The sequence below is a fragment of the Vanessa tameamea genome, chromosome 25 (genome assembly GCF_037043105.1).
Source record: "Vanessa tameamea isolate UH-Manoa-2023 chromosome 25, ilVanTame1 primary haplotype, whole genome shotgun sequence".
Taxonomy (NCBI): domain Eukaryota; kingdom Metazoa; phylum Arthropoda; class Insecta; order Lepidoptera; family Nymphalidae; genus Vanessa; species Vanessa tameamea.
The window spans coordinates 6,287,666-6,305,919 of record NC_087333.1 but is presented as its reverse complement, the minus strand read 5'-3'; the positions used below and the strand labels follow the sequence as shown (position 1 = coordinate 6,305,919).

At 29.7% G+C, this 18,254-nt stretch overlaps 3 protein-coding genes across 4 annotated transcripts; 1 reads left to right on the top strand and 2 right to left on the bottom strand.

Moving 5' to 3' along the window:
* The first annotated feature begins 873 nt into the window (after positions 1 to 873).
* On the top strand, positions 874 to 6,527 carry LOC113396455 (coiled-coil domain-containing protein 102A). 2 transcript variants are annotated; one of them, XM_026634392.2, is made up of 2 exons: positions 874 to 1,056; positions 2,991 to 6,527. In XM_026634392.2, exon 2 carries the CDS (start codon positions 3,002 to 3,004, stop codon positions 4,148 to 4,150), a length of 1,149 nt encoding a protein of 382 aa, XP_026490177.2. In that variant the 5' UTR covers positions 874 to 1,056; positions 2,991 to 3,001; the 3' UTR covers positions 4,151 to 6,527. The 2 variants fall into 2 exon arrangements, with proteins under 2 accessions (XP_026490177.2, XP_026490179.2); XM_026634394.2 differs by lacking the exon at positions 874 to 1,056 and adding an exon at positions 2,615 to 2,638.
* Positions 6,219 to 12,000, bottom strand: LOC113396454 (snRNA-activating protein complex subunit 1-like). The gene is made up of 8 exons (XM_026634390.2): positions 11,801 to 12,000; positions 11,116 to 11,266; positions 10,252 to 10,345; positions 9,565 to 9,808; positions 8,976 to 9,107; positions 7,915 to 8,043; positions 7,409 to 7,517; positions 6,219 to 7,333 (listed from the first exon to the last, which is right to left on the bottom strand). Exons 1-8 carry the CDS (start codon positions 11,805 to 11,807, stop codon positions 6,730 to 6,732), a joined length of 1,470 nt encoding a protein of 489 aa, XP_026490175.2. The 5' UTR covers positions 11,808 to 12,000; the 3' UTR covers positions 6,219 to 6,729.
* A 1,249-nt stretch (positions 12,001 to 13,249) lies between these two features.
* Positions 13,250 to 17,206, bottom strand: LOC113396457 (cytochrome c oxidase subunit 5B, mitochondrial-like). Its single transcript, XM_026634395.2, has 4 exons — positions 17,028 to 17,206; positions 15,284 to 15,457; positions 15,127 to 15,170; positions 13,250 to 13,545 (listed from the first exon to the last, which is right to left on the bottom strand). The coding sequence occupies exons 1-4, from the start codon at positions 17,113 to 17,115 to the stop codon at positions 13,483 to 13,485; spliced, it is 369 nt and encodes a 122-aa protein (XP_026490180.1). The 5' UTR covers positions 17,116 to 17,206; the 3' UTR covers positions 13,250 to 13,482.
* Between the last annotated feature and the right edge of the window lie 1,048 nt (positions 17,207 to 18,254).

The window sequence follows — 18,254 nt, the reverse complement described above, 5'->3', positions numbered from 1 at the left end:
CGAATCACTTCCTGTTGATATGAAGTTAATTAAATTTTTAAGAACTGTACATAAAAATCGCTGTGCAAAAATAACCTATATTGAAAAATAAAATTGTATAAATAATTGTCAATGAAAATTTCAAATAACGTTTCCGATAATACGATATGTTCTTATATATAACTTTTAATAAATAAATACAAAATTAAAATCCATTTTAGATTTTATCAATATTTTTATTTTAAAACTCAAATTAAGTAATATTATATTAACAATACATTCATAAAGTAAATTATATTGCAAGAGATCAATATTGATATCAATGTTTATCCATGTGTGTATTATCTCTTAAAGATTCAACTGGTACTGATTGAAATAAACCTTTTCGAGCCATTTCGTCAGCCCAGTCTTCGAATTCACCCCTCCTGAAAATTTATTATAGTTTTAGAAAATTTTAATGCGATTTTCTCTTGTGTAATTAAGTATTACACATAATTAACTAGTTAGACTTATACGGATATCTGTAACACTATTTATTTTAATTTTCTCATTTTGAAATAACAAGTAAAATATAATATTCATATTCAAAAAAAATATAAAAATGATTTAATCTATAATTATTAGGATATCTGTAGAAAAACTTGGCATACAGATAAATAATATCTCAACAATCGATTATGCGACAGACTTAAACATATGTTTGAATTTCTGAAAAAGTACATTTATGATCGAAGATAGAAACTACAAATATTTTTTTCAAAAATGCTAGTTATACTTCCTGTTATATATTTAAAAAATATGATATATGTATAATATAAAACATGTTTGTAATTTTTTTTGTTGTATAATAATATAATAAATCGATATGTTTCTTACTCGATTTAGATATGAAGATGAAATATTAGACATCAAGTAGCATCTATCATTATTCACTATCAGTTTTATTGAAGAATTGGATAAATTCGACAATGGTTCAGTCGTATAAGTGAAAAATATAACTTTTTTTACTTAAATTGTGAAATAAATCGTGTACAAAACCTAAAGGAAATAAATCTTATAATGAATTAAAAGTTACAGGTACGTGAAAATTGTATATACTAAGTGGCATAGCTACATTTATGTAAACAAATGTTTCGATATATTTCCTTTGTTTAAACATAAATTATATTTCGGTTACCTATAAAAAAATGTAACTAACGAGAAGTTTATATAAAAATATATTTTTCGTTAAGAAGGATTTAAGAAAGCATTTACTAATCTTAAAGTTTGTTTCGTTTAAATATTTTTTTAAATAAGTTGAAAGTTTCGGTAATCGTAGCGTTATAAATTAATAACATTACTATATTCAACCAAACCTATACTATCCTCTTAAGGAGGGTCCGATAAAAAGGACGGCGACAGACTTTAGACCCACGGCCTCTTCAAGAAGTCTTCAATAAAACTCAGTTACTAAAACTCAGTTTTATTGATATGTAATAAAATAACGTCCGTTCTGCCACAATGAATAAAATCACATCCTCCATGTACTTTTATTAACTTTCGTCAAAAATGTACAATTTCCTATTTATGAATTGAATAAAATAAAATTTAAAAATAGGTTTTGATATTTCATGTCTACAAGTGTATTTAATCTAATCCGTTTTAGTAAATTTAGCACACACTATGATTCATTTTGATTTTAGTTTGTTGTTGAAGTCTATATGCCCAGTGGTAGCTTAAATGTTGTGTAAAATGGTATTCAAAAGTGATTGTAAGTGTCTACTTCAATAGTATGTCTTATAGAAAAATATAAATTATATAAAAAGTTACTCTGCATTACAGATGGAAAATTTAAAAAATAATGTATGTATGTACTCATTGTAAGAAAACAGAATATTTTAGCATTAAAATTGGTTCACAATTATGTAAAAAAAAAAAAAAATTGGTTGATTTTAAAATCTACAATATTAGGTTTCTTTTTTATAATAAAAGCATGTATTACTTCAACAACTTTTACTTATAACATGTATTTTCTGATTTTGCATCGAGTTCAGTGTATTAGCATTTTAATGGGTCTTCAAATACAAAAGTGTGTCAGAATTGTCAGCCATTCTTCATTACCAGTAATTAAAGTTTATTCGAGTAAATATGTATAATGTGCATTTAAGGCAAAACAAATCCTGGTAGGTGACACTTATATTTTAAAAGAATAAAAGCAGAGTGATCGTGATGTTTATTTTCATGTAATATTACAACAGATTGCACCATTTCAAGTATGCGATAGAAATGTACTATTATGTAATATTTAATAAGGATGAAGTTGAGATGCCCCAAAAAACTGAGCTTGCATGTGCCTATTTGTGCAATTTGCATGCTTCACAGTGAAAACCTACATGTTGTGTTTGTGCACAGGACACTGAAAGAATAAACTACAAAGCTTTGCTCAACTGTGCAACATTTGTGGACTGTTACAATTAAATGGGAATATATATTTAATTAAATAGTGATTCAACTAATTGACTAATTTTACACCTAATGCAGACCTGCACATTATTAGTGTATATGTAATCATTCCTTTTATGATAGTAACAAAACAACTTACGCATAATATTCCTTGTATTTGGCCCTCCTTGGCACACCTAGAAAGAAGTAAACACAGCTGCCAGCGAAGACTGACAATGTTAGAGCTTGTGCAAGCACTCTTTTAGTTTGTGACCAATGTAAGCCTCGCATGATTGGCTTTACCAGGCAAGGCGGTGGTGGAGGCGGAGGAGGACATATTTGAGCACAGGGATCAGGTTGTGGGCAATAGCTCATTTTGCTGTAAAATGATGAATTTTAGAAAATAATATAGTTATAATTATAGTATTTTACAAATTATTAACATCTGGTTTTATAATTCATTGTCATAATATATAAAATATATTCAAAGTATTATTAATGAAAAATCAGCAAAACGACGACAATAATTTAAATAAATTATTTGAATTGCTTCAACCTTAATAAAAATCATAGAACCATATGTTTTACAGATAAATTAAAGATGGCGCAAAGTTCACATGGAGGGAGTCATCGGCGCAGTCGAGACCACGATGGGAGTTCAATGCGATACACAAACACCGATTGGGAAGCGAAAGAAGCCCTTTACCAGCGAGAACTGGACGAGGCACGAGCGCGGGCCACGCAGATGGAGAAAACAATGCGCTGGTGGTCAGATTGTACATCCAATTGGAGGGAAAAATGGAGTAAGGTACGTAACGAACGCAACAAAGCTAGGGACGAAGCCAAACAGTTTAAAAATAAAATAGACGTCATGTCCAAAGAATTAGCAGCACTACGAAGTGAAAAAGCCGACCTCGAACAACAGTTAATAGAACTCAAACGAGACAATGAAAAACTTCTGACTATAGGCGAGAGTAGGATAGTAGCTGGCGACTTTAATTCTGAAGATGGCGTCGAACTCAGAAGAAAAAATGTGGGGTACGTGTCGCCTAATGAACCGCCTATGCGACAGAGAGCTTCGTTAGATTCCCACAAGTTTTCAAACGTAGATAATGCCCTTGCAAATAAGTTAAGCGAAATGAGACTGCGATTGGATGAGACGACCAAAAGTTTACAGTGTGAAAAAGATCAGAAAGCATTCCTTCTAGCGAAAATCGAAAATCTTACCGCTGAGTTACATAACGCTAAAATGGAACTAACACACAACGACCGGACATTGGGTTCGGATTCTAGTCATAGTGAAGTCGAAAAGTTGCAAAATGAATTGCAAGACGAAATAGCCGCTAAGCAAGTTTTAGAAGAAAAAATTGCAGAGTACAAAATGGAAGTCGAGAGACTCAAGTCAGAAAACAATATACAGTGGAGTAAAAGGGAACTGCTAGAAACCGAAAGCATAGCCATATTGCGAGAGAATAAGAAATTATACAGTCAAGTTTGCGAACTCAGAGAGCAAATACACAAATTAAATAGAATATCCGACGGCAGCGCTTATGGGATACCCTTCACCGATCATAATAATAGTAGATTGGACTCGAACGTCCTGTATGTAAGGAAAACTAGCGTCAGTCCACGCTCCCATGAATCTAGCAACGGATCGTCTGAAGCAAATTTAGCACATTACGATACAAAAACGAATACATCAGGCGAAGACGACGAATTAGCAATAGTCGAAAGAAGCGAAAATGTCTAAAACTTACCATATAGCGAATTAGTTGATTGGATAAATATACTCAAATATTCTCTGAGAATTTGAAGCTGTCATATATATGTTATATATTTAAAAAAAGAAGTTAAATCTAATAAAAAGTTCGAATTAAAAACCAAATTAATATCTAAATATTGTAATAAGTGTGAAATGTGAATAGTCATTAGTGCCTGGCTAAATATCATCCAGTACAAATTTAAATTGTAACATGAAAAAAAAAAATCATGAAAAACTCGAATTTAAAAATAGCGGTTTTATTTTATTTTATTTGTTGATAAAGTTCGCCACTGACATTCCGACAATTTTAAAGCATTTAAAAAATGATATCGCGTTGTGCATTTGTACTTTGATCAAAGTGTGGTGTTATAATTTGATGCATGAAAATTCCGACACACTGAATCCATTAAACTGGCCTAAAAGTAATTTTTGTATATCTTTTAAAAATGAGGTAGAATTGTAATTCGTAGCCGATAATAATCAAAGTTTCAGAACAAATATACATTATTATTAGGAGATTGTAAGCTTACTTTAAGGGGTAATAACTTGACCTTGAAAACAAATTGACATGAATCAATGACAATGATCTCGAATAATCTATGGATTTGTGAAAACTGGCGTTTTGAAAGTCAAAGATTTCATCAGAAGTTAGGAAGTAATATTAAAGAAGTTAAATAGAATAGTATAAATAATAACTTGTGACTCGAATAAATTGATCTACATGTTATTTTTCTTTTTTTGAGTGCAATGAATGTTACTTAAACATAAAATAGAGACAATATACAAGAAGCACCTTATACCTTAATCGGGCACGCACACTATTTTCCCACCCTCCCAAGCTAGCTAAATTCCCAAATATTTTTTTAAATGGCAATTTTTTAGGTTGTAATTTTTACACAAAAATAATCTTAGATAAATACATTTCATTATTTTGAGTTTCAATCATTTATATATGATTTTATATACTGATATCCAACATGACCCAAGAATATATTTGTACTCTATGAAAAACGGATTTTTAGTTCTGCCCGATTAAGGGTTAACGCTAAGACAGATATTACATATATATATACAACCTCAAGAGAAAGGAGAACAGTACTTTCACTATAAGCTTACAATACCTTAGTAATATATAAATATATGATATGAATTTGTAAGAGGTTGTTAACAATTGTGATAGTTTAGTTTAAATAATATTAGCTATAGATGTAGAACAGCATTTATAATGGTCAAATATGTTAATATCATATGATATTTCATACAATTATAATACAAAACTTATGTATCATGGTAAATACATTTATTTTACCCTTGACTAATCAAATGTTATGTTGTATGGTCAAGAATGGAAAGGTTTAAGGTAGATTTTTATTGGGTTTTATGAAGACAGGAGACGAGAACTAAACGGCCAAGTTTATTGAAAATATTTTGTACATAATAACAGAAAAACGAATACATTCCTCTTATTAGAGATGAGTTTTAAATAAAACACATGGTTTAACAATCTAAAATTATCCATTTAAATTGTTATCAATATTTAAACTTATATTAATGTTACTAATAGGCAGATAAATGTGACTCTGTTGTCACAAGCTTAAAAAAAAAAACACTTCTAAAAACAATCTATTTTATGTTGTTGATTGTTGAGAATTTCCTTAGTCTGATGCCAATCCTAGATGTAGAATTATGTTTTGGCCGTATGGATTATTATTCACATTATTATTAACATCTCAAAATGACGAATGGCATGACCCTATATAATATATTAAATGGATAATTTACAGTTTAAAGTAAATTTCAAAACATTAAAAAAATATTTCTAAAGTCAAAACATTTTTTCGGTATTTTTTTTAATATGATATGGTATAGGCCTAACGCAAACGAAAATAATAGGCAGTTAACATATATTTGTATGTATATTTTTAATTAAGTGACTATTTATTTTGCTTTCTTGCCTGATTAATTTAAGTTTTTTTGAGAAAATAACTTTAAATATAAAAAGAACACATATATTTCTTGAAAAGTATAATACTTGCTTATCATATTATATTCGTGCAATATTTAAAGTTATTTTCTTGACAATAATATATTATTGTACAATGCAAACGAATTTTGATCGAGACGTTTTAAATTATAGAAAAAATAATTTAATGTAGTTGATATAAAAAGTACTAATCACAAGAAATAGCCTAATTTTTTTTTAATCATTTTATAATATACTATTATTGCATACATTATCTAGATCTGATGCTGATGGATCTGTCAGTGTGACGTAGTATTTAAATAAATAAATGATCTGTATTATGTTGACATTACGAGTGTTGCCAGAGATTAAAATATTAATAAAAACATTGTGTATTAAGAACTTTTTTATTTCACTTTCGTTTCCGTATTTAAAATGTGCCTCACAATATAATTGCTGTATTGACAAGTCATTTCAGTACTTTTATATGCAAAGTGTATATAACAAATACTTGATTAAATCAAATCGGTATAATAATGAATATCTAATTGATATTAATTAATTAGTAGTTTTATCAATTTCAAGAGACTATGACTTCTAAACGTCATTTTTGTTCATTAAAATTGGCAACGGGTAGCATTCCCATTCTTTTGAATTTCGATTTTAATTTAGTTCGTTTCAAATCTCGTGGTATTTTTTTTCTTGTTTCGTTTGGATCAGAAAATTCCATTGCTTGAATTTGAACAGGCATATCGTCTTTACGTTTTCTTTTAAAAGTCTTAGTTAACTTTGTGCTTGTAGAATTCGAAGGCGTATTCCTTAAGTCTTCGCCTGTTACATAAGATTCTTCACCATTATTTTCCGTTTCGTTCACACCTGTTTTCTTTGCCTTGTCAATAACTTCTGTTTGCGTCGATTCCGTTAAATCTTCTATTTTCAAATCTTGTTCTCGCATAATTTCCATTCCAAATTCTTCGGCGATATTGTCAACAAAGACTCCTTTTTGAAAAGATTCAAGGTCTATATCAATAGTGTCCTGGTCATCGACTTTTGATTTAGTCGCCGTTTTACATTTTTTATTCCTTGATTTTGGTTCAGTTTTTCGTCTTCTCGGGGTAGTGACAGGTTTGGTAGGGCTGCCTGTTTTAATTTTACCAGTTGGTACTTTTAGATCGCTTTTGTTCTGAGGACTTTTGGTAGCCTCTTGCCTGAATTGAAAAGAAATAAAATTATTTGCATTTGGAATTATTATTATTTATTATGTACGTGTTTAATATTTGTACCTTTCTTCAATCCGTGTTAGATGTTTAATAGAATTAACCGTGTTAGTCATTGCTCTAGATTTGATGGCCTGCACATTATCATAATGGTCGATCGTAGTTTCTTCATCGTCTGTAAAAATAAAGTTATACAGTAAGTTTATGACTTAGCAAACCAGATTTTGAATTTGAATAGATTGTTTCTGTCAAATCTTCCCCAGGTTTCATCATCAATTTTAACATTAAAGACTCCGATGTTATAATTAACGTATTTTTTAAATATTATTTTATCAAGAAAGCGTACTCGTTAAAAACCACAGTAACCGAAACGCGTGAAGTTTTCTCCGAGGTATTATATTTGGGAAATGATTATATAACAATATTAATATTATGAACACTAATAACTTACTTACTAGTAACGTTAATTTTGTAAATTACAAAATGGAAAATTAAAACATTAACATACATATAATGTTGAAAAAACAATTTGTTTATTATTAAAACTGAGTGATTAAAATTATAAACCTTACCGTCATCATCGTCATCATCATTCTTTTCATTGTCAATGATGCCGTTGATGATCCTCTTCAACGAAGCGTTGAGCTCAGATGCCAAGTTTTCATTTATATATTGAAGGCTCGCGTCCCTTTTACCGGGACCTGTTTTACGAGACATTATATTTTGTTAAGCTTAGCTGATGTAATATTTAAATACTACGCATAAATTATTTTAAGAATATTTTGTGTGTATGGACATCCTCATTAGTTATTGTACCGTTAGCAACAACACTGCGTATCTGTTTGAAGGGTGAGTGCTCCAGTAATACTACAGACAAAAGTTACAGTTTAGTTTAGAGCATTGACGGTAAGGTATAGTTCTTACAATATTATGAGCGATGGTGACCACTTCCCACCAAGTTTTATTGATGCTCGTTTGGAAACTTTCAACGATTATGGTACACGGTAACATAAATTTGAAAAAAGTTTCCAAGCTTAAATTACGATTAAATTGGTCAAAATGGTGATAAATCTTGGTGATGTCCGTAGACTGATTTCGTTCAGGGCGGCCATTTGCAACAATGGAAGCAATTGGCGCGGGACATATTATAATATATTATATTACACAAGAGTTGCACTAACCGAAAAGCGATAGCTATTCGCCCACGGCCGCACGGCAAATCAAACACAAATGGAAAGTGTTCAGGTTATCAAATGAGAACTTCCCGACAGAAATAATGAATATACTTTAGCTAATAAGCTAGCCACTAGGCCAACGATTTAGTTAATAAATAACTCGCTAGCAAAACAACATCATTTTTTGCTAACCCATCTGTGTAGGTACCACCACTCATATATTGTACCGTTATATTATTCTATAACTACAGTCGCAAGGGACATAATAACTTAGTACCCAAGGTTGGTGGCGCATTGGAGATGTAAAGAATAATTCAAATTCCTTAGGGCGGTGGTGACCTCTAACCTTACCTAACCAATTCATAGAATATTTTCTTTGTATAATTTTCTAATCACAATTACTAAACAGCAAAGATGTATTTGCTCTACTATACTACATTTGGATTCCTAAATCTCACCTATGAGGGAATTCTTCGCACGAGTATATTGTCTGGTTATGGATCCAACGTCCCTGATAATGTCTAACTCTTCATTTTGTCGGTAGAAAACTCCTCGAGGTCTTACCCCCAACTTGTCTATACTTGTGTATCCTGAAACATTTGAACTTGGATACCAAAACAGAAAGGAAAGCTGCTTTGGAAACTCCTTGAATTGTAATTCAGCCATAAGCATGGATTGATGGAACCTATTGTTTTTATAACAAAGGGTCACTTCACGCAGTGAACTATAATAATATTTGTCCATTAACTTGTAACGAAGTTTACAAAACGTTGAACTGAGAGGAATTTACGTAAAGGCAAAAAATCATCAAGTGACTCCTTAATCCAGATTGACTAAGGAGTCACTACACCTAGTCACGGTATCATGTGAAAGCGATCCCGTGGCGCCCGCCGAAGAGACGGAGAGGGTAGGAGTTTTTTTTAGTGGATATTCCGGTGTAGCGAGGCGCACTCAGCGTTCAGGGCACCGGCGAACCACGCACACAGATTTTGCATATTCAATATCTTCTATTGAAAACTTTAGTGCAACTATGGGAGGAACACTCACCCTCTAAATATTTTCTTAATACCGATTCCATTCCTCGATCACGTTCGGCTACATGGTATTGGGTATACTTAACCAGAACCTCGCCCAATATGAAGAGGACATCTAACCTTCGCTCTCGTCTCGCGACAACTTGTATCCTGTTTATGGACGCCACGTCTTCGGGTATTAAACGAAGACATGCAAAGCCACTAAATGGCTGCATGGTTAAAAGACCATAAACTAAGAAGAGGCCAGCTACGGATTCCTGCAAGATATTTTGTCCTAATGTTGGTATAAGGTTTGGATCTATTTATTTGAGAAGTCGCGCACGACCACGTTAGCACAGAAAATTTAAAACCAAAAGTAGGTAATCATATAATTTGCTCTATTTTATGCCAACCGTTTCAGGCACACTGAGACATATTGTAAGCATTCTAGGTTAACAATTAAATATGAATGAAAAACGATTACTTAACTAGGGAAAAAAAATTACAAATAATAATAAGTGGAGGGGCGCGCCTTCGTGTGTGAATATAAATATATATATATATATATATATAATAAAATAGCGTGAAGTTTCTCATAAATGAATTGCATCACGGAAGTACTGATTTATTTAATTACTGAGTATTTTTTTTGCAATAACTAGCCAGAAGCGAAACTTTCGTCGTTAACTAATTTTATTTAACACAGAATAAATAACCGTACCTCAAAATTACTAGTGTCCTTGATCATATAATGCTTTGCTATGTGAATTACTTCCTCGGATAATTCTGCTATTTCAGCTCCGGAACTCCTGCCCCTGCAATAAAAAATATTTTATACCCTAATACTGATAACAACAGCCAAGAAGATTCAGTGGTTAAAACACATTAATTTTATTCGGAGATTGCAAGATCAAATCTGGACAAGTTATTATAATTAATTATATAGTATTTATAATTTATCTCTTGCCTGGAGTGAAAAAATACATTATTTGGAAACTTATTGCATATGTGCAATGATTTTAAGGATCACTTATAGCCCACTCTCATTGGAACAAAATTGAAAAATGGTGAAATTAGTTCCAAAACCTCCTACCTGATACATGAGTAGACATTTTGGGATAAAAAGCTTGTGTAGCAAGAAATTCTGACAAATGTGAATCAACCATTAAATCAGTGTTGTGGAATAAGCTGGAATAAATCCTTTACTTAAAAGGTAACACTAATTCAAAAGATGAGCAGGTATATACAGAAATACTACACATTCAAATGTTTACTCTATTTCTAATGGCTTTAGATGCTTAACTAAACTCGGATAATAACAGAATTAATTGACAGGACATTGAGATTGGTGATCTTATATTTAAAAACTAAACAAACAAAAGTCAGTTCAAACACTGGGTCACAATAAAACCAATACCACCAGAGAAACACATTGATGCAGGTTTAATTTACAAACAATAAACTTTTGTCTATGCACCTCTAATTAATGAGTTCAATTTAACTTACAATTAACATGCAGGTACTTATTTTACTTTTATAATGAAAGTGCCTTAAAACTTATATAATAATTTACATATATACTTACTGATAAATCATACCAAAATTAAGATCCTTCCAAATGTCACAAAATGAATGATATTGTAATGTCTGTAATTTTAAACATCTGTGAATCAGCTCATCGCAGTCACTAGAAAAGCCATCCGCTATGTGGACTTGATGGATATTGTGAGCATATCCTGTAATTATGTATCAATTTCAATGAATATTATAAGATTATAAGATTAATTATTATATTTGAATAGTTGAATGAGTTTAAAATGATCTATAAAATAAATAAAAATTATATGCTTTTTGTTGGTAAATACATCACTTGAGAACAGCTGAACTGCTGTGTTTAATTTATATTTTTAAATAGTCATTATAGTCCTAATTAGGTTTTTACAGAAGTAAAAATTAGAAAAGTTGCCCATAACAAAGAAATTTGGGAAACATTGTTATTACTATTTTCTACTGGGATTAAAAAAAAATCAGATCACAATTAGCCAGGCGAGCCAGTTAGTGTGTCATTGTGATTGGTTGTCAAGTATAGGCAGTAACCTAAGTATGAACCCTTAACAATTTTTATATCTCTCAAAACCATTGATGTATAGTATAAGTCGGAAGGGGTATAAAATTGTAAGAATGTTAGACGAAATTATTAACAATTTTTCTTAATCAAAAATATAATACTGTAATATATTGTATCATTAAATAAATGCAGTTATACTTACGTGCCATTTTTAATTATGAAACAAGAAATTCTAAACAGCGTATTGTACGAAATATGACAAATAACACCGAAACTGGTTCACTACGTTTGAAACAACATAATCATAGTTAAAGAGTATACAATCACTAAGTTATAATCATAATATATTTTAAGTTATAAAACGTTTTTTTCGTAAGTTTTATATAAATTGAACAGTTTTTAAATTTTACAGCTGTTTATGACAGTGACATTGAATTGACATTTATAGAGACGTTCTCCTTTTTTTTAATGAGATATGATAATACTTTTATTATATTTGAAAATGTGGCTTCATTAGAATTTTAGAACCAAATTCAATAATGTATTTACTAAGATTACAATTTAATAAAGAAACAAGTATAACAGAGTACAGAGTATCAAAGGTTAGAATGAGAAAGAAGTGGCCCAGGCGCCTAGTATACATGTTAGAGAAAACATAAAATATACCGACGATTAAAAGTACTTGTACTTCTTCTCTATACAGGCTATATAAAGAGTTTGACTATAATTTCTTTTAAAAATTTGTATTTGGTTTCATATCAAAATATTTCATATTGGAGTAGGCACATAAAAGCACTTTTGAATCGTCATGTTACAGTTTAATTAAATGTTAAGCTACCATCGGTTCGAAAAGTAGATTCTACCGAGAAGAATCGGCAAGAAATTAATAATTACATCGCATGTCAGTAAAGTATTAGTAATAAGTAGTTATATATTCTGCCTAGAAATCAATAAATACTAAGTCCTCCTTTTTTATATCTAACATAATCTTAAATTGAGTAATATAGGCATCTTTTTCAATGATTTTTTGACATGAGCTTTAAAATTTTTAATAAGCCAAGAAAACAAAAACTGTGGACTCTTATTATAGAAAGTTTTAATTTACCTATCTACCTGCTTAAGTAAAAATTATGTCAAAATTTGCATAGGAGGCCCTAGTCCTGAATTTAGGTAAAAATATTGTTTTACTTTTTAAATTAATTAAAAATGACACTAGCCGTTAAAATTAATTAGATTAAAATGTGATTAATATATTAAATGAGTAAAACATATGATAATATAATGAATGAATGGTAACCTCCAGTTTCTAAAACATTTAATATAAATGACAATTAGGCGATGGCAGCTTATGATATAATTATCGACCAAAATATTCAGTGTCTATTTATTAAAGACATATTATTAAATCTGACCGTCCATCAACACAAAGACTGACGGCTACTACTTTAAGCGCGGTTAAAATATTCGAAAAGCAATTAGTCTTGATTGGTAAGTAAAACTAAAAACCCAACGGTAGCTTCTGATTTACGCCTCGTATACAATTTCTTACTTATTTTTGGATAGTAACCGGGTCATAAATAATCCAGTTATTTTACTCTTTGTTTGATGTTACCAGGTTAAAAATATAAGGACTAACAATAATAAAACTTCGTTTAATTTTAAATGTTTAATTATCTACATAAAATAAATCCCGATAACAACATAACACTGCAGTAGGTAACGATCGAATGAAACACTTTTTAAGGCTTACAATTATTTAATTCTGATCAATAGTTCCTCTAACGCATCGTGTTACTCACAGGAACATTGGAATAATACCGCGGATGCGTTGTTATTGCAGTTATAATAATGACTACTAATAGTAAAACTAAGTATAAACAGCGTTTAGAGGGGCGTCTTCTCGATCAGTTTGTACCAATGTCCACATTCGCAGCGGCGGGGGTGACCCTGAATAAAAAAAAATCGATATTATTAACATATAAATTAATTTTAGCAGACCACAAAAATATGACAAAAGATCTGTCAGCCAGATTTGATCATGATTTTTCTATAATAAGGTAAATGATACAATATTTAAAGCTAAATTAGCGTAGATAAACGAAAAGAAAGAGGCAAATCTTCACAAATCACTGTCGAATACTTTTTTTTTATAAAAGAAAATATAAACCTTAGTTAAGTATACAATGAAAAACTTTTGAGTACCAGGGTTGCCAGGTCTTTTTCAAATAAATACCGAACAGCGATCAAAAAAGAGTTATAATCATTTATTTAAATATATTATTAATTTAAAATACAAAGTATCATTGCACAAGAGCCACTAGTTAACCTAACTTATAATTTTTTTTTTTTTCTCGCTATTGAAGCTTCCAGCAATTTCTTATTTGCTTTAACTGCCCCATGCATTTTACGATTTCACTTAACTTATTACGGTTGTCCGTCCGCAAAAGGTTCATATGGCTAAATACTCTTTCCCCATCTGCATTTCTACATGGTACTGCCATTATCGTGACTTTGTGCGGTATGCAGACAAACATAATACTAAGGCAAGTGGTGTGTAGTGTTGCCAACTCTAGGGGATTTGGAAAAAAAAGCGAGAACTGCCTACTAATGGCTAGGCCTAGGCCTAGTACCGTTGTGTCTCACTCACTCACTTACTCGACTAATACGTGCGCTTCGCGACGAATAGTTTGAATTTCTTTGAATGGTATTTTTGTCTAACCTGACTGCTATACTATAGCGTCATGCAGACATGTATTATACGAGACGAAAATAATCCCGTCAACGCATCAAAGTTACGATATGTTTGCTAATAATGACACAATGTGCGTAATATGCTCGTAGAGAACTTTCGGTCATACTTTGACTTTTCTTTCCGATGAAGCCTATACTGATAATTGACGAAACTTTACAGCCAAGGCTCTCAGAGGGGTGATCAAATTGTCACTCACTAAATCATTACTAAAAGTAAAGTTTCTCGAACTGTTTGTAAAGAGATGGATTCAAGACAAATTAAAAAAATAAATAGCATAGACTGCTGTCACTAATATTGTAAGTTTTCATTGCAGATTAGGACCTACACACACTTGTTTTTCTTTAACACTATTTTATTAGACTAGTTAGATTTTCATTTGTTAAAACTATTTATGGAATTTTCAAAATGGTAGAATAAAGTATCTTACCATTATTATTAATTATTTATCTATTAGTAAGTGATTGCTATGAACTATCTTTTTTGCAATAAATGACTTAACTTTGAAATTATACTTTAAGTAACAACCAGAAAGAGACATTAAGCATGTACTGATAGATAAGACTGGTATATTTTTTCTATAACTAAAGCAAAAAGTACATAACTTTTTTTTTTTAATTTTATTAAATCTCGAGATAATTCATCCAAGCAGCTTTTGTTTAATTTAATTTCTACTATAAGACACAAATTAGAATTGGATATCAAGTGATCTTTAAAATTATAGTTTATACTTACGCAGAAAAAAGGAAAAATTAATGTGTTACTTAAATTTATCATACCTTGTGTACCCAAAGCCAGTTGACAGCAGTGGCATGCTCTTCACCTGTAAATAATAATTATTTGTGTATTACTTAATGTTTTATAATAAATGTAATGTCACAACAACTTCCTTTTTTTATTTTTATTGTAATATAAATTTTAAAAATGATTACATACATATGCATCCTACAATACGGGCATCGAAGCAAGACGGCACGAGTGTGGGATTGTCACGGGTTCCAGCAGCCTTCTTCAATACCTTCATGTTGAAGGGATCATCGTTACCAGATTGCATGGCTAACAGCTCCTTCCTTTCCAAACCGGTGGCATGTTCCAGGGGGTCGGGCAACACTGTTAATAAAATACTTTATTTTAAATGCCATACACATATAAAAAGCAAAAATTAAGTTAACAAAAATATTTTAATTGCGTATTTATCCCTTCAAGCTTATATTTTTTTTAAATGTAATTAAATTTTATTGCGTTGTACTTGTTTTATTTGTCTGAATTAGCAGGACTCTACTGCACTTCTATAAATCTTATCCTATTATAAATAATAAACTCTTCCTGTTATAGCAACTGTGCAATCGATATCATTAAGCACAATTATATGAACAATCACAACCAGAGTGATTTCAGACACAATAGTGTAACACTTCAAGGTTTTCAAATCTGAGTTGATACTGAGAATATTTCAATAAACTATTTAATTTTATAATCCTGATGGATTTCAAGCCTCCTGATTTGAAACTCTGTAAGCTATGGTCCGCACCATTAAGTAAATAAATACTGGACTACATCCAACAATTATAATAATGTAATATTAGAATATAACATATTATATTCAATATGCATTCATCATATTGGTTTTTAATTTCATTTCAATGAATTACATAATACTCTGTTAAATGTGGGATCTTCACATGTTTGATTGGCTGAATTAAATAAAAAAATACTGATATACTTTTTTTTTTCTTGATATATCACTGTAGCATATTTCAAACATCCTGTATAACATTTAGTTACATTATTGTATAATTTCATGCATGGATGCACAATTGAATTTATGTGTTAATTGTTTATGGATGTTTTTCCAATATGGTTAAATAAATGGAATGTATGATATTCCTATCAATATTCATAATATTCTCATTAGTTGTTGAGTATTCAGGGGTAAATATAACTAGGATTAGAATATCTTTATTGTTATATTATCTTATTAATATTATATATTAACCTTTTTTAAGTTAGCAATCTAACTTAAAAAAGTTTAATATATAACATTTAAAATGTTTTATGGTTCTGTTAAACAATAATTTCATTGTTTCAAGAGTTAAAAGAAACTAATCTACTTAAAAAAATTGTAAAATTCAATAGTATTTAAATGTTCATAGCTCTAGAACATTATATCCAAAATTAATTGTACTAGTAATAAATCATTTATTTTATTATAAGCAAAATCTAACTTTATAGAATTACTTGTCTATTGACAAGAGTAATTGTCATCACTATTATCAACAGGAATTTAAACAGATAAGATTATAACCTAAAACAAAAAATCAATATTTATTTCAATATTAATTCCTACATTAAGACAATGTTTATAATATAGGCCAAATAACTTACAAATAAGTTTCATGACCACAGTGTAAAAATAATTTAAAATTTAGAGTTATTGGAAAAATCAATATGTAAAATGTGCCAATCTTATTGACATTATCAATGTCATGGAGATGCGACATAGATAGAAATAATAATTAATAATAGAAATTAAGTAATATTTAAGTATCGGGACATATAACTTTACATAACATTTTTATGTTGCAGCTAAGGAAAAAAAATAAAGATAGTTTTGACATTACGTAACGAAACAATGACAGATATGGCGATTAATTTTATAAATTAACAATTTTAATCTTACTTCTGTCTGCGTATCCCCTTCGTGCGGTGGAAAACAGGGTGGTTTTAAGGGCATTTGCCCGAATAATTTGTCTACACAAAGAAGCCATTTCACTTTATTCTCACTAGACCGCTTCTCACGATAGCAAGTGGATTTTAAGGTACTCTAGTGCTGTCATATAGAAAAAAGGGAGAGAAATTTAAAAAATCGGTAATTGCCGTTTTTTGTATCATAATTTTAAATTGTTACTTTATTTTTATTAAACTATTATGATATATTGTTTTCTATTTAATTTATGATAATTAATACTTTTTGCAGAGAAAATGTTGATAGTGTAGATATAGCCTATATTAATTGTGATACTATATCTAAAATGATAATAGATAGATAATTTAATGTAATTAGATAATGAGTAAGTAAGTCTGAGATAATATACACATTAATTGAACAAAATTAATTGCGTAGGTAAATATTTTTTACACATTAGAGATTATTATGCAATATCATATGTGCGATGAAATGAAATAAGGAAAGGAATCATCATTTTATTATATTTAATATAGCGAACACATAGTAAAAAAAAAGGTTTTGGAAATAAAACGTTTATTTTTATTATTAATATCTTTATATTATATATTCAAAATACATATTGAATTTTAACCATAAAAGATAAATATCTTAAAAGATTTAAAACCTACAAATGAATCCTTCGACCTTTGACGATAATAATAAGTTTAAATAGTGCATAATATTTATGAATTGCAAAATTGTGCTAATTTGTCGCGTAATTTAAATACTTATAAGCTAATTAATGAATATGCAAAATATTATTGTTATTATATTCAAAAAAAGAACAGATATATATTTCCTACCATTTGAAAATAAATGTATAGTTATTTGCTTAATTTTACTGAAACTGTACCGAAAATAAATAAGAAACACTCAATCAGATTTATTGTAATATGTAATAACGATAGTGATGTGTAAGTGAAACAATTTCAACCATTCTTAATGGATCTCTTTTGTAATCATAAATTCTTATAATTTTTATTATTCTTGGATAAAATGAGATGGACAATGATAATTTAATAGAAATGAAGTTTATTGAAACACGTTTTTCTTAAAAATAGCGCACCTCGGTATATATAATTAGATAGTTAATGAAAGCCATTTATAATACAAAATATTAATAATAAATGTGTTTTAAAACCTTAACAATCAAAAATATCTGATCTAACCATCATATAG

Bases quoted from the DNA above. Each gene is read 5' to 3' on its own strand.
- LOC113396455 (XM_026634392.2), top strand. From the start codon at position 3,002: ATGGCGCAAAGTTCACATGGAGGGAGTCATCGGCGCAGTCGAGACCAC.
- LOC113396454 (XM_026634390.2), bottom strand. The intron at 10,346-11,115 runs GTAAGTATATAT...TTTTTATTGCAG, and splicing joins AATTTTGGTATGATTTATCA to GGGCAGGAGTTCCGGAGCTG. The intron at 9,809-10,251 runs GTACGGTTATTT...AATATCTTGCAG, and splicing joins AGGACACTAGTAATTTTGAG to GAATCCGTAGCTGGCCTCTT.
- LOC113396457 (XM_026634395.2), bottom strand. From the start codon at position 17,115: ATGGCTTCTTTGTGTAGACAAATTATTCGGGCAAATGCCCTTAAAACC. The intron at 15,171-15,283 runs GTATGTAATCAT...TATTATTTACAG, and splicing joins CCGTATTGTAGGATGCATAT to GTGAAGAGCATGCCACTGCT. The intron at 13,546-15,126 runs GTATGATAAATT...TTTTTTATTCAG, and splicing joins ACTGGCTTTGGGTACACAAG to GGTCACCCCCGCCGCTGCGA.